At 37.9% G+C, this 12,094-nt stretch overlaps 1 protein-coding gene across 1 annotated transcript; it reads left to right on the top strand.

Annotated features, from left to right (window-relative positions):
• The first annotated feature begins 2,399 nt into the window (after positions 1 to 2,399).
• Positions 2,400 to 6,027, top strand: CBR4 (carbonyl reductase 4). The gene is made up of 5 exons (XM_010169714.1): positions 2,400 to 2,541; positions 3,079 to 3,199; positions 3,685 to 3,821; positions 4,362 to 4,496; positions 5,849 to 6,027. The coding sequence occupies exons 1-5, from the start codon at positions 2,400 to 2,402 to the stop codon at positions 6,025 to 6,027; spliced, it is 714 nt and encodes a 237-aa protein (XP_010168016.1).
• Positions 6,028 to 12,094: the final 6,067 nt, after the last annotated feature.

Below are 12,094 nucleotides of genomic sequence, written 5' to 3'. Positions count from 1 at the left end.
CGGGGGGCGGTTCGCAGCTGCCGTCGGAGCCCCGGGGGTCGCGGGCTGAGAGAAGCGAAGGGCCGCAGAGGGCGAAGGTGGCACAGGCGCTTATGCGAGCTGTGTGGTGACCTGGAAGAGCCTCTTGCGCAGAAGATATTTGTTTTTTCCTGGCTTTGTTTGGCCAGGGACTATAGGGTTATTCTTCCTGCTGCAATTTTTTTCTCCCAGGTCACAACTCCAAAGAATCTCCAAAAAAAGGCTTTTTTGTGCTAAAACACAAATTGTACATTGCTGTGTGGAAATAGGTTTTGTCCGCCTCCCATAAGTACCTGGTTAATGCACAAGGGACTTCCACTGTTCTTCCTCGGAGCAGTAGAATCACCAATATTTTTCCCTTGTCATAGAGAGCAGGAAGGGCAGATCAATACATTTTAAAGAAGTTCTCTCCCCACAGGCAGCTTTTTGGTTCCTCTGTAGCTGAGCATGTCCGGAATTATTTGGAAAAGAGCATACATATAGATCTCACACCATTTATAAATTGTTTTACATGGTTCACTTGCCATTGCTTAGGGGTGGAGGAGTCAGACAAGATGACTTCCAGAGTCTCTTCTAATTCTAATTCTATTTCTAAAACTTCTCTTCTAATCTATATTATTCCGTGTTAAAGTAAAGAGAGTAGGTATGCTCAGTGCTGGTAAGGACAAGATATGGGGGAGGAAATGGAGGAAAAAATCCTAGTGCAGTATTGCTGCAACAAGTAGTCAAGAACTTTCAAGAATCTTTGTGGCTAATTCTGTAAAAGAAGAGATCAGTCATGATGGAGAAAGCAGACTGAGACTTTGATTCTAACAAAAAAATCTGTTATCAAAACATGGGTTGGTTGGTTATGCCTTTAGTCTGCTAAGACCTCAAGACATGTACTTACTGGGATTTGAGACTTCTTGATTCATCTCTTGCAGTCCAACTAACTAATGAAGACTACCCAAAAGATTAGTGTTTCCAGTGGAGCAGCAGCGTCTGTTTTTATGACTAAAGAATTGCCTTCATGCAGGACATTTTCTGCACGTGTTCTTTCAAAAGGGCCACCACCTGAGTTGCAAATATTTAATCTTCCTGTTCCTAGGAAGACAATGTAAACTTGCTAGTGGAAGCAGATACATGAGTTGATTTCAGGCGTATGAGTTCACTTTCTGTTGCAGAAGAGGTCTGGCTACTCTTTCAGGCCCTGTTACAGAACACCAACATCAGTGTGCCATTGTACAAGTTGATGGTGCCCTTGTACGCCGAATACTGTGTGGTTTTCTGGTCATCACGCATCAAAAAGGGTGTGATAGACCTAGGTAAGGCAATGGGTAGGGTGGCAGAATTAAGAGCTTGGACAGTCTTTAGTGAGATACAAAATGGTTTTCATGGGTATAAGGGTAACTAAATGGACCTGAAAGAGGATATAGGAGGAGGGTAGAAAGCAGAGGAGTAACCTCTGAAGGTACAAACAGTAAGGAGAAGATGTGGAGAGAAATGCATAGTATCCCCCAGTCAGGAAGCAAATTAAGAACACAAATAATGAAACTTGTTGCCTCAGGATGTTATGGAGACAAAGTTTAATTAGGTTCCAAATGGATTTATTCAAATGTATGGAAAAGAGGTTCATTACTATTGCTTGGATTCTACCTGTGGCTCCTCAGGAAATCCCAAAACAGCTGATTGGTTTCTAGAGGTTGTGGAATAAAAGGTCATCCTACAGAAGTACTTTCTTCTTATACTCCTTCCTAAATGTCTCAGCTAGCTGCTTCACAATCATTTCACATTTCAAAAAGCTTTTTTTTTTTTCTTCAAAAGCAGAAACAAAATAACCTAAGGCTAGTGGTAAAACATAGTATTAAAACATAACATAGTACAGTGTAATTTAGTGTTAAACTAGTGTGAATACAATAGTACCGAATCATGCCTAGTAATGTTTGCAACGTGGATGTCCAACCCAGATACTCAGGATGGAGTGGGAGCTTGAGGCTGAATGACTTCAGTTTGAGGACAGTGCTTGCGAGAACAATGCAGTTACAACTACTGCACTGAGCTGAATGATACATTATGGCCTTTAGGTACATGTCACGTATTTCATCAACTGAATAGGAGTTATCATAACACTAGAATTGAAAGGCTAGATTACATGCATAATTTTTTACTTAGTTCAGAAATCATGAAGTATTAACTTGTATTTGTAGAAGTGGTGTCTGAATTAGTTCAAGGATTTATTTTCTGATGAATAAAAAATTAACAAATCACTAATTCTGTAATCTGCTATTACAAAATGCTACAGATTAGTAAGGGCTGTGATGTTGACAAGAACAGTGATTGTTCTCTGTTATGTTGGACCTGAAATTCATAGTTTATTTGCAATTTGTGAAATATTTTTGAAGATGGGCAAGGTTTGTGCCATTTTTGGAGGATCCCGAGGAATAGGAAAAGCTGTTGCAGAAGTACTGGCACAGAGAGGCTGCCGCCTGGCCATTATTGCTAGAAACCTGGAAGTAGCCCAGACCACTGCACGTAATCTTGGTGGTATGTATGCTGCTTTGCAATACTTGCTTCACTGTCCCATGCTTAGGTGGCTTGTAGAAGTAGTAAGTCAGTAAAAAAAAACCCTAATTGTTTAACTAGATGAAAATGAAAGTAAAGGTCGAGAAATTTGAAAGAAAAGCTATATCAGTACAATTTTCACAATATTCTTTGGAAAGGTTAAGTACCTTACAGTTCATATCTTGCAGATAGACTAAGTAAGATGAAAGGAATTGTTCAACGTCACAAGAGGGAGGTGGTATGAATTGAGTCATCGTTGGCTCCTGACCAAGCCAGAACTGAGACCAGTCTGCTCAGGCTGAAATTGTGATTTCAAAAGGCCAAAATATAAAACAAGAAATTGTCCGATAACTAATCAGCACGATACTTGAAAATTTTCCTTATTCTCTGGACATTAAATGGGTCCCTCATGTTACAACTAGTTCAGCATCTGTTTTAGCAATTGACTTGATAAATTCTGAAGAAGGTTTATGAATGGTATGCCATCTTTTATGATGATGTGCCTTTATTTCAATACAGCAGGACATCTGGCACTTAGCTGTGATGTATCCAGCGAACAAGAAGTCCAAAACACTTTTGAGGAGATGCAGAAGAATTTAGGTCCTGTTAACTACTTGGTTAATGCAGCTGGGATCAACAGGTTAGTTATTCGTCACAAGGTTGTGTGTGACTCTAGATTAAAGCATCTTCATGTGAGTTGCCAAGGGCCTTTGCGTTTGGTAAGAGTATTGTTAATGAGTACATCTGAAAAGAGAATTAAGTGCAGACCAATATTTTGTTCCTGGTGAAGGTAAAATTATAACAGGTGATACAGCTTTCACTGTAGTTCCTGCATTCTGAGTTTTTGAGTTCCCCTTCTACTCCTCTTTCTTCCACTTGCCCCTGCAATGGTCCAAAACGATGTTTGATACCTGTCAGCAAAGGAGGCTTTGTTGCCAGAAGGATACCTAACGTTTTACTTGCTATGTGTCATCTTTACAATGAAATTATTTTGAATGCTAGAATGTGTAGAACCACATAAATCCCCATTAATATTCCATTCATCACTCATGTTTTATTGTGAGTAAATGGGATCATTGAGATTGTTCAGTGACTTCTTTTGGGTTTTTTTGCTCTGTTTGTCAGGGATGGCTTGTTACTGAGAACCAAGACTGAAGATATGATAGCCCAGATTCACACTAACCTTTTGGGGACAATGTTGACATGCAAAGCTGCTGTAAAAAGCATGATTCAACAACAAGGAGGTGCTATTGTCAATATAGGTAAGTTGCTTGTCTAAGCCCGTGTAGTTCTATGTAATAGTTTTCTGAAAAGGTTTAACAAGTGTAACCTGTTGAAATGTTACGTGTTACAATTGACTATTTTCTTTATATTTAGACATTCTGTATTTAGTATTTCTTTATGAATGCCTATTATTTTGTGTCATTTCAGCAACTTCTAATTGTAAACCAGCTTGTTTCACTAATAAACATCTCAGAGTTTATATTTTATTGAAAAAATAATTTTGCCATTATTTATCAGCTCTTTCAGTAGCTAAATCTACCAACTGCTACGTATTAATTCAGAATCAAATAGGGACAATTGGTTTCCTTGGTTAACGTAGATTGGATTCCAGAAAAGTCACAGATAATTGAGGGATTTGCTTATCCCAGCAGTAGGCTAGAAAGTACATTTAGCAATATACTTTTAATTCTTTTCTTGTAATCTCATTATCCATTCAAAATTTAAAACTAAAATTATAAAGCTAGTACAAGATTTCAAATTAGGCATTTAATCTTCTCTTTGATGTTTCTTTATTTTAGGAAGTATTGTAGGACTTAAAGGCAATTCTGGTCAGAGTGTTTACAGTGCTACCAAAGCAGGATTAGTTGGATTTTCACGCTCTCTTGCTAAAGAAGTAGCAAAAAAGCAAATTCGAGTCAACGTGGTTGCTCCAGGTTAGTTTTTCAGAAGTTCCTACATCCTTGACTGTTGTAATATCAAGAGTGCTGGATATTTGCTGTAGTCTGAAAGTAACTTAAGACAAATTGCTATTATTTTCTTCAACTTCTCTAAGTAAATGTTACTTTTTTTACAGTTTACAATACATTAAAACCTTCAGTCTTTTTAAAGGAACACTGAAAAGTTTGGGAGACGGTGTCTACCTGTTCTTCTGTCCATTATTACGTAATAAATGTCTTTTTTTTTTTCTTTGTTCCTCCCTCAAAACCTGCTGTCCTTGCAGATGGAAGGATTAGAACTAATTATACACAGTCAGCTACCCTTGTCTCCTGCTAAAGAATGCTTATTTGTTATTAGAGAAACATGAAAGACCACGAGAAGCTGGCATGAGAGCATCCGTGTCTTTCCCTGTAGTAAAAGTAGAGAATCTGGAAAGAAAGTTCTGTGAGGATAAGGCTGTGATTTCACAAGACAATCTAGTTCAAGCAAACCACCTTTCCTTTTCCTTAAGGAAAAATCCTTCTGACTTTTCCCACTTATAGCTGTGTAGCCTGCTGCTTACCTTGTGCTAGCTCCCATGCCTTTCACACCTCTGCATGAACCAGTTCAGCTTGTGAACTAGGCAGGAAAAATACTTTTTATCGTTTAGTGAGTTGAGCAGCTCACTGAGGGGTCCAGAGCCATGATAAAGGGGCAGAGTTGTACAGTGGAAGGCAAAACTGAGGCTTTCCCTTCTTGGTGTCAGCAAGAAAGCAGGTGAGATCAGCTCTTTATGAAGCTGCAGCTTATGTGAAGGGAAGTGCAGCAGTGGGAAAACTGAATCTCGGATAACTGAAGATTAAGTATCCTTCAAAAATGTCAAGAAATATTCTTCACATGAGTCCTGTGCTAGAAATTATGCAAGTGCTGTCATAAGTTCTAAAATATAATGAAAACACTTGCAAACTCTAGGGGTTTCTTGCCAGAGATTTCACACTCATGTTTTTATTGAGAAAGTTTTAGTGAAATGACTGTATTTTGTCTTTTAGAAATTTGGTACTAAATATGGGTTGGAGAAGCAATTTGAATTACTTTTTTTTTTTTTTTTTTTTCATGGACTTCTATAGATATCTGCATTTTGATTCTTACATCAGTACTTCCAAAACTGGAAGACATTTACTGGTTAGGTGGTTAGGTAAAAAATTGGTCTTAGCCCTAAAATGATGTGGACTGATTTCTGAGACTTTGAGGGATGGTAGCTGGTGCTGAATGCTGGTAGTAGATTTCACTTTGAAGGATTTCAGGGAAAATCCAGTAGAGAAATTTAGTTGAAGATTAGGTAACTCTTCAAGTATCTCTTCTCTCTTAGGTTTTATTCACACGGAGATGACTGCTCATTTGGAAGAAGATCAGTTGAAGAAAGCAATTCTCCTTGGAAGATTTGGAGAGCCTCATGAAGTTGCACAAGCTGTCGTCTTTCTTCTAGAGTCCCCTTATGTTACTGGGAGTACTCTAATTGTAGATGGAGGCTTGCATCTTATGACTTGAATATAAGTACCTACTTAAATGTCATGATGGTAATATAGAAATATATAATAATTAAAGGGAGGGGAGTTGAAGATTGATGTATGTAATTGACTTGATATTATTTAGCCAGAGGAGAAATTGATCAGTGGTAAAGTCCAGAGTGTACGTTTAGCTACTGGGAGAGTCCATTTGGTATTATGAAGTCTTTGCATGTAACAATTGGAAAAAAATCTGGTTTTGATATGATGATAGTTTTAAATAACATGCTGGTACATTTTAAAAGTACTGTATTTTTATGAAGTCATGTTTTCCAATTTGGGATAGAGCGGAGATTTTATTTGAATTATCATGTTACACAAAGGTCAGTAAAGTGCGGAGGCATGTTTATTGCTTGGCAGGTATGATTGCATCAAGTTTTTAATGAAGGCTGAAGATTGCATACTGTAATTTTTTTTATTCTTATCAGTTAGTCCCTACAAAGTGTCAAGGAGTTTCCTTTGGGTTTTGTTTGTTTGTAGCTAACACTACAAAGCTAGGAGCTTGTAGATCTTCAGCATGCCTGAATTGCCTTTAGGAGATTTAATTATATGTAATGAGTTTTTATGAAGACAAAACCTGCTCAGTTCCATTCCTGAGTGTATGTACAGCACTCATTTAATGCAGTAGCACTTGTGTGTTTGTATTGAAGGACTGTTGATTAGTCATTGGCATTGCTAGTTCTGTAATACTCTGAGCTGCCCATACACTGGTGAACAGTACAGTTGCAGACCTTGCCTCATAAAAGACTTTTCACTGACTCAGTAGGTGTTTAGAAAACACGTGTCACTTCCAAAGTGTGAAGCCAAGGTGTTTGGCTCTATATCTTCTGGAACTCTCAGTTTGACTATTTTATGTTGGTGCTCTTTAATATGTATGTATAGTCAATAAAATAATTATTTCAAAGAAGCTTTTGAAGCAGAGGAATTATTCAGCTGTAAATGTTCCTCTCTTGCTGAAAAATTACCAAAAATTTGACCTCAGGCTTTTCTATTGAGATCAAGTAATTTTTTGTAATTGATGTTTTTATCATCTCTGAAGAAAACTATGAATGTGGTTTAGGACCTTCACTTCTTAGTGTTCATTGCATCATGATCCAGATGTTGATTCAGCTTTTGAAATTACTTCCCGTCTTGGCACAAACTGAAGTACAGAAAGAAGAGATCTCACTGATGATAACTTTGAGTCTTTATAGTCTGAGATTTTCTTCATTTGTGCAGCTGAGAAGTTTTGTCTTTGTGCCAGAGAACAGTGTGTGTTCAATCTTCTCTCAGGTATGGACTGAGAAATAACACAAGGAACGGTTGTACATTCAAAGGGATTTACAGTTGGTTGTGTTACTGACTTTGGAGTATAAAATACTGCTGAAGGTAGTCCTTTCAGGAGTCCTTATCTTACTGTTATCTCTTTGTAGAGAGGTGGTATTATTTGCTGTGCAAAGTTATGTGTCATATGTGTCTTTGCACCAAAAATATAATTGCTAATTATGTTTCTCTTTGATAGGAGGAGGAATTGGCCAGAGAATAGATGATTTTTTTTTCCTGAGGGCACTGAAGGTGAGGAAGGACAGCTGGTACTCCCATTTTTACTAGTCAAGTAGTATGTCAGTAACTTGGCTACTCCCCATACCTGTCCTTAGTATTTTACGGGCAAAGCCTGTGTGGCATGTCTTGACCAGAAGCCAAGCTTAAGAGACTAAAAATAATTTCCTCTTGGTGAGTTCTGGCCCTAATTATTATTATCCCCTGGTTTTTGGGTAAGAGCACTGTTAAATAAGTTATTAACAATGGCATTTTTAGTTTATATTTGTGATTAAAACCTGGAATAATACCCTCAGAAGAATTTCAGCGTGCTGCTAAGTAATTTTTTTAAAATGTTGCAATACATACCGTGTTTTTATTACTACTGTGGCAATAGGACCAGACTGAAGTGTTGATAGACTTAAAGTCATATTTTTAAAAGACCTTTCTTTCCCCTTTTTCTTCAAACTGGTAAATTAGAACTGAAAACTAGTTAAAAGCAGTAATCCGTTTCAGCATTTACTGGGTTCACCTACTCTTAAGAAGTAACATCTGTTTGTCAGATTAGGGTTCTGTCTGGCCTGGGGTGATGGCTCAGACAGTGGAAGTAGTGAATGTGCAGGGTAGGTAGCAGATCAAGTGCGTGGTGATGTCTCCTTAGAAGACTCTTGTACCTTCAGCAATTTGTGACCTTTTCCAGTTTCTCAAGGAGGGAGCGGAGGTGGAACCTCTTACAGTATTCACTGTGGATTTATCTTAAAAAAATAGGACCTTTTCTGTTTGGTTTATATTGCTTCCAAAAATAATACCTGTTCTACTTTTTCCTGACCTTTACACTTACGTGTTCAGAAGCTATATAAGAACAGTAACTCAGTCCTGAATAATTAATGGTCAACTTGGATCCCATTTCCTTATATATGTATTTAGGTCTGATTTTTTGTATTTTCCCCCAGTGTGAATTGTTCTCATTTAGTCTGCTGGTTTTAACAACTATTTTTCCAGTGAAAGGATTCTGCAAATTTTTTTTAATACCTTTATCCCTTCCTTCCTTTGAGTGACTTAGTGTTACTGGAATATACTGTGGGCTTCAGAAATTGCTGTCTCGGAACCCTTACAAATAGGTGGTACTTTGCTAGCCCCTACATAAGTGCTTGTGTTTTTCTGTTTGTGATCCATGACCTTAGGAAGAATGAGTGCTGGTTGATACCCTTTCTTTTCTGTCTTTAAACAATTTACTCATCTGACAACTTCTCTTGACAGCACAGCATCTTTAATGGTTTTTGGCAAGGGAATGTGTCAGATGCCTTTTAAAATTTCAAGCATGCTTGATATTAGATCTCCTTACTCTCATCTCTTTTTAGTCTTTAGAAGAACTCTAAAATGTTTATCAAATATTACTATCATTTGCAAAAGCAAGTCTGACTTGATTTCCTTCCAAATAGGGAGTGATAGCCCCAGCCGTTTGTCACTCTTCCCTCTGTAACCTCCTCTCATGTTTTGCTCTCAGGGGTAAGACCTTCTATGAATTGCCTGTAGAGGTTCTGCTGCAGTTGCTGCATGGTACTAAAAACTGATTTAGGGTTTTGTTCAGAGTTTGGGGATTCTTTTTCTCTGTGGCCTTCCCGTCTCTGAGCACTGTACTTTTTGTGTTGATCCTCTGCTTGCCTTATTCAGGCGCAGTACCTGTTCCTAAGGTGGTGTTCCGTTTGCACACACTTTTACAGATTGTTCCTCTCCGCTCTGATCTGTCGGTAAATTTTCCATTCAGTGACAGATTCCATTTGACTGCTAAAGCCAGACTGCTGGTTTTACAAAGGTTGACTTTTAAATTCTAGTAGCTTTTAATCCATGCTAGCTTCCCCCTCCTCACAAAAAACGTTAAATTTGTCATGTGTGTTTCAAGTCATACTGAAGTTCAGCACATACAGCCTTAGTGTTGTCATCAAGCATTGCATCTTTTTAACATTTGTTCTTATTTTACGTTGCTGCTTTCTTTGGAAGTCTGCATTAGTGGACTGTTCTCTTTATTAATAAACTTGGTCAATATTCTTGCAGAATTAAAAGTTACCAGTCTTTGAAAATAGCATTTTGACTCAGATCTTGTATGCTCCTGGAGACCACAGCCAGAGTTGGGTGGCCCTGATTTGCTACATGAAAAAAAAATATATAAAAATGTGATCTTGACGTCTTTAGTGTGACATTTTCCAGCCTGCTGATAGTTACAGTTTTTCATTAGTTACATTGCTGGACTTATAGTCCTTGGATATCGTAGCTACTGCCGTCATCTTAATTGTCTTGGTAATAATATTGTCTAACAACAGAGTTTACCTAGATTTGAATGTTCAATCCATATTTGATTTGATGAGTTAATGTATTGATATCTAGTTTGATGACTTTCCTATATACTTTTGTATCAATAACTTGCTTATTTGTCTTGCTTCCATCATATTTCTGATATGCCTGTTATGTTGCTGTTCTTGATTAAAAGCAGACGTTTGGGTTTTACATCTTGTGCTGCTAGCATTTACGCTGAGCTATATGTACATGTTTTGAGGTTTTTTGCATGTGGATGTTCTTGAGTAGGACTGTGTGCTTGACTGACTTACCATGATTTCTCAACTGAACTTTGAAAACTTCAGTCCACTCTTTTACTAGACATACACAGTTTCTGTGATTCCATTCCTAGTGGAAGTGAGAGCATGTGCTTTTTATTCATTTGATGTTTCTTCATCTGCTGTATTGCTTAAAACTCTCCTGTAGTCTTTTGTTAAGTACCATTGGAGTCTTACTTTTTCTGCTTATCTCTTAAGAAATGTGTTTGTAACTTACAACTTGCTGTAGTGAACTCACTATGTTGGTCTTCTGCTTTTGAGACACATACTGCAATTGATTATCATCAGTAGAAGTTTCTAGCAGGACACACAAAATGTCGGTGAGGTTTGGTTTTTTTAAATATTGCAGCTGTAGGTAGGAGCTGTTGTGAGGAACAGCTTTTGCGGGCTTTCTTTTTTGGTAACAGAAGCGTGTAAAGTGTGCCCAGTTGTGTGGTGTCCCATGAGGAGATTCCATTTTGGCCTCCGGAGGGCAGTCTATCCTAAGGCATTGTTATATCCCTACTATTTGGTTCCTCTATTACGTAGTGTTAAGGAAGTGGAGTTACCTGTGTAGATACAAAGTTGAGAGCTGGCGTTGCTGTTACCAGTTTTGTAAAATCCAAATCTGTGCATCCTGAGCTATCTGGGGATGTAAGGCATGTTTTTTAAAGATGGAAAGGATTTTAATATTGAGTTCAGTGAAATTTGGATAGAAAGTGGATATCTAAATCCCAGCCTTCAAAATATTTGTTACATTATTATCTACAGTTAAAATGTACATTGTAATGATTATCTATTGCTGTTAGACAAATTTTCCGCCTTCAATGCGTTGCATGGTGCGAGAGGTTGTATTTCATGAAACTGAAACATGTATTGCCTGTTGCAATTATGTGACTTTTTTTTTCAAGCATAGTGTAGTTTGATGAAAACTGAACTTTCCAAGGCTGGGTACACCCACTTAATTCAGGTCATCAGTCAGTATTAGAAAAGACAGGGCCGATGTAGTGGTGGAGAGAAGTCTTTAAAGAGCGTTGCCTCTTTAAGAACCCTGCTGGAGCCCCAGATGACATTTTATTTTCACCCACAGTTATGTTCAATTTCAGACCATGTGCTGAAGGCTCCTTTTTGCTGTAGATATGTCTGTTGAGTTAGTAACAAATATTACCTGTACCTTGCCAGGCATCTTTAGATCGGCATGACTGTGACCACAACTGTTCTGGTATTTTATGCTTTTATTTTCCATATTAACAGCTCATTCTATTAAGATCTGGGATACATTTTGTTCATCTTACAGAATAAAATATGACATCGAAACCTACAATTGTGGTTTTTTCACTCTTTAAATAAATCAGATGCAATTTCACTTTTTTTCTCCCCCGAGGTAGCCATATGGTATTCCTGAAGCATGTTAGTGAAACAGTTTTATGTTTTGTGAATTCTAATCTGCAGATCTCCCAGCTCTCTACTTCTAATGCTAAATGCACTAAAAGTAGGTGTTGTGCCTATATATTGGAGGCTGAATTGTAAACAGATCCCCACCCATATATTGAAGACCTGTTAAAAGCTCTAAGTTACAGTGTTTTACTTCCTACTGCTGTCAGTCTGACTTTCCATCCTATTTTTTTCAGGTAGTTAGTAGATTTCTACTGAAAACTTCCTGCAGCCCTAAAGAAACACTCTGGTCATTGCATGCGCTTTGTGTAGATGCCATTTAGTGTGCATATGTGATTTTTGATGGCGAGACAGCTCTGCCAGCAGTAGGCTGGAACTGCATGCGTTCTCTGCAGGTTCTTGTTGCTCTTCTGTTGGAAGGCATATAGAATGGAGAGCACTTGTAGTTTCACCATAATTTTCAGGGCACCAGGGTGGAGCTGCATTCAGTTGATCTCTAAATACTAGATCAGTGAGGTTAATTTACTACACGGTTTTGCAAAGCTG

Source organism: Antrostomus carolinensis, unplaced genomic scaffold (assembly GCF_000700745.2).
Source record: "Antrostomus carolinensis isolate BGI_N321 unplaced genomic scaffold, ASM70074v2 scaffold606, whole genome shotgun sequence".
In the NCBI taxonomy this organism is placed as follows: domain Eukaryota; kingdom Metazoa; phylum Chordata; class Aves; order Caprimulgiformes; family Caprimulgidae; genus Antrostomus; species Antrostomus carolinensis.
Note: the sequence above shows the minus strand (reverse complement) of the source record. Positions and strands in the feature narration are given on the sequence as shown.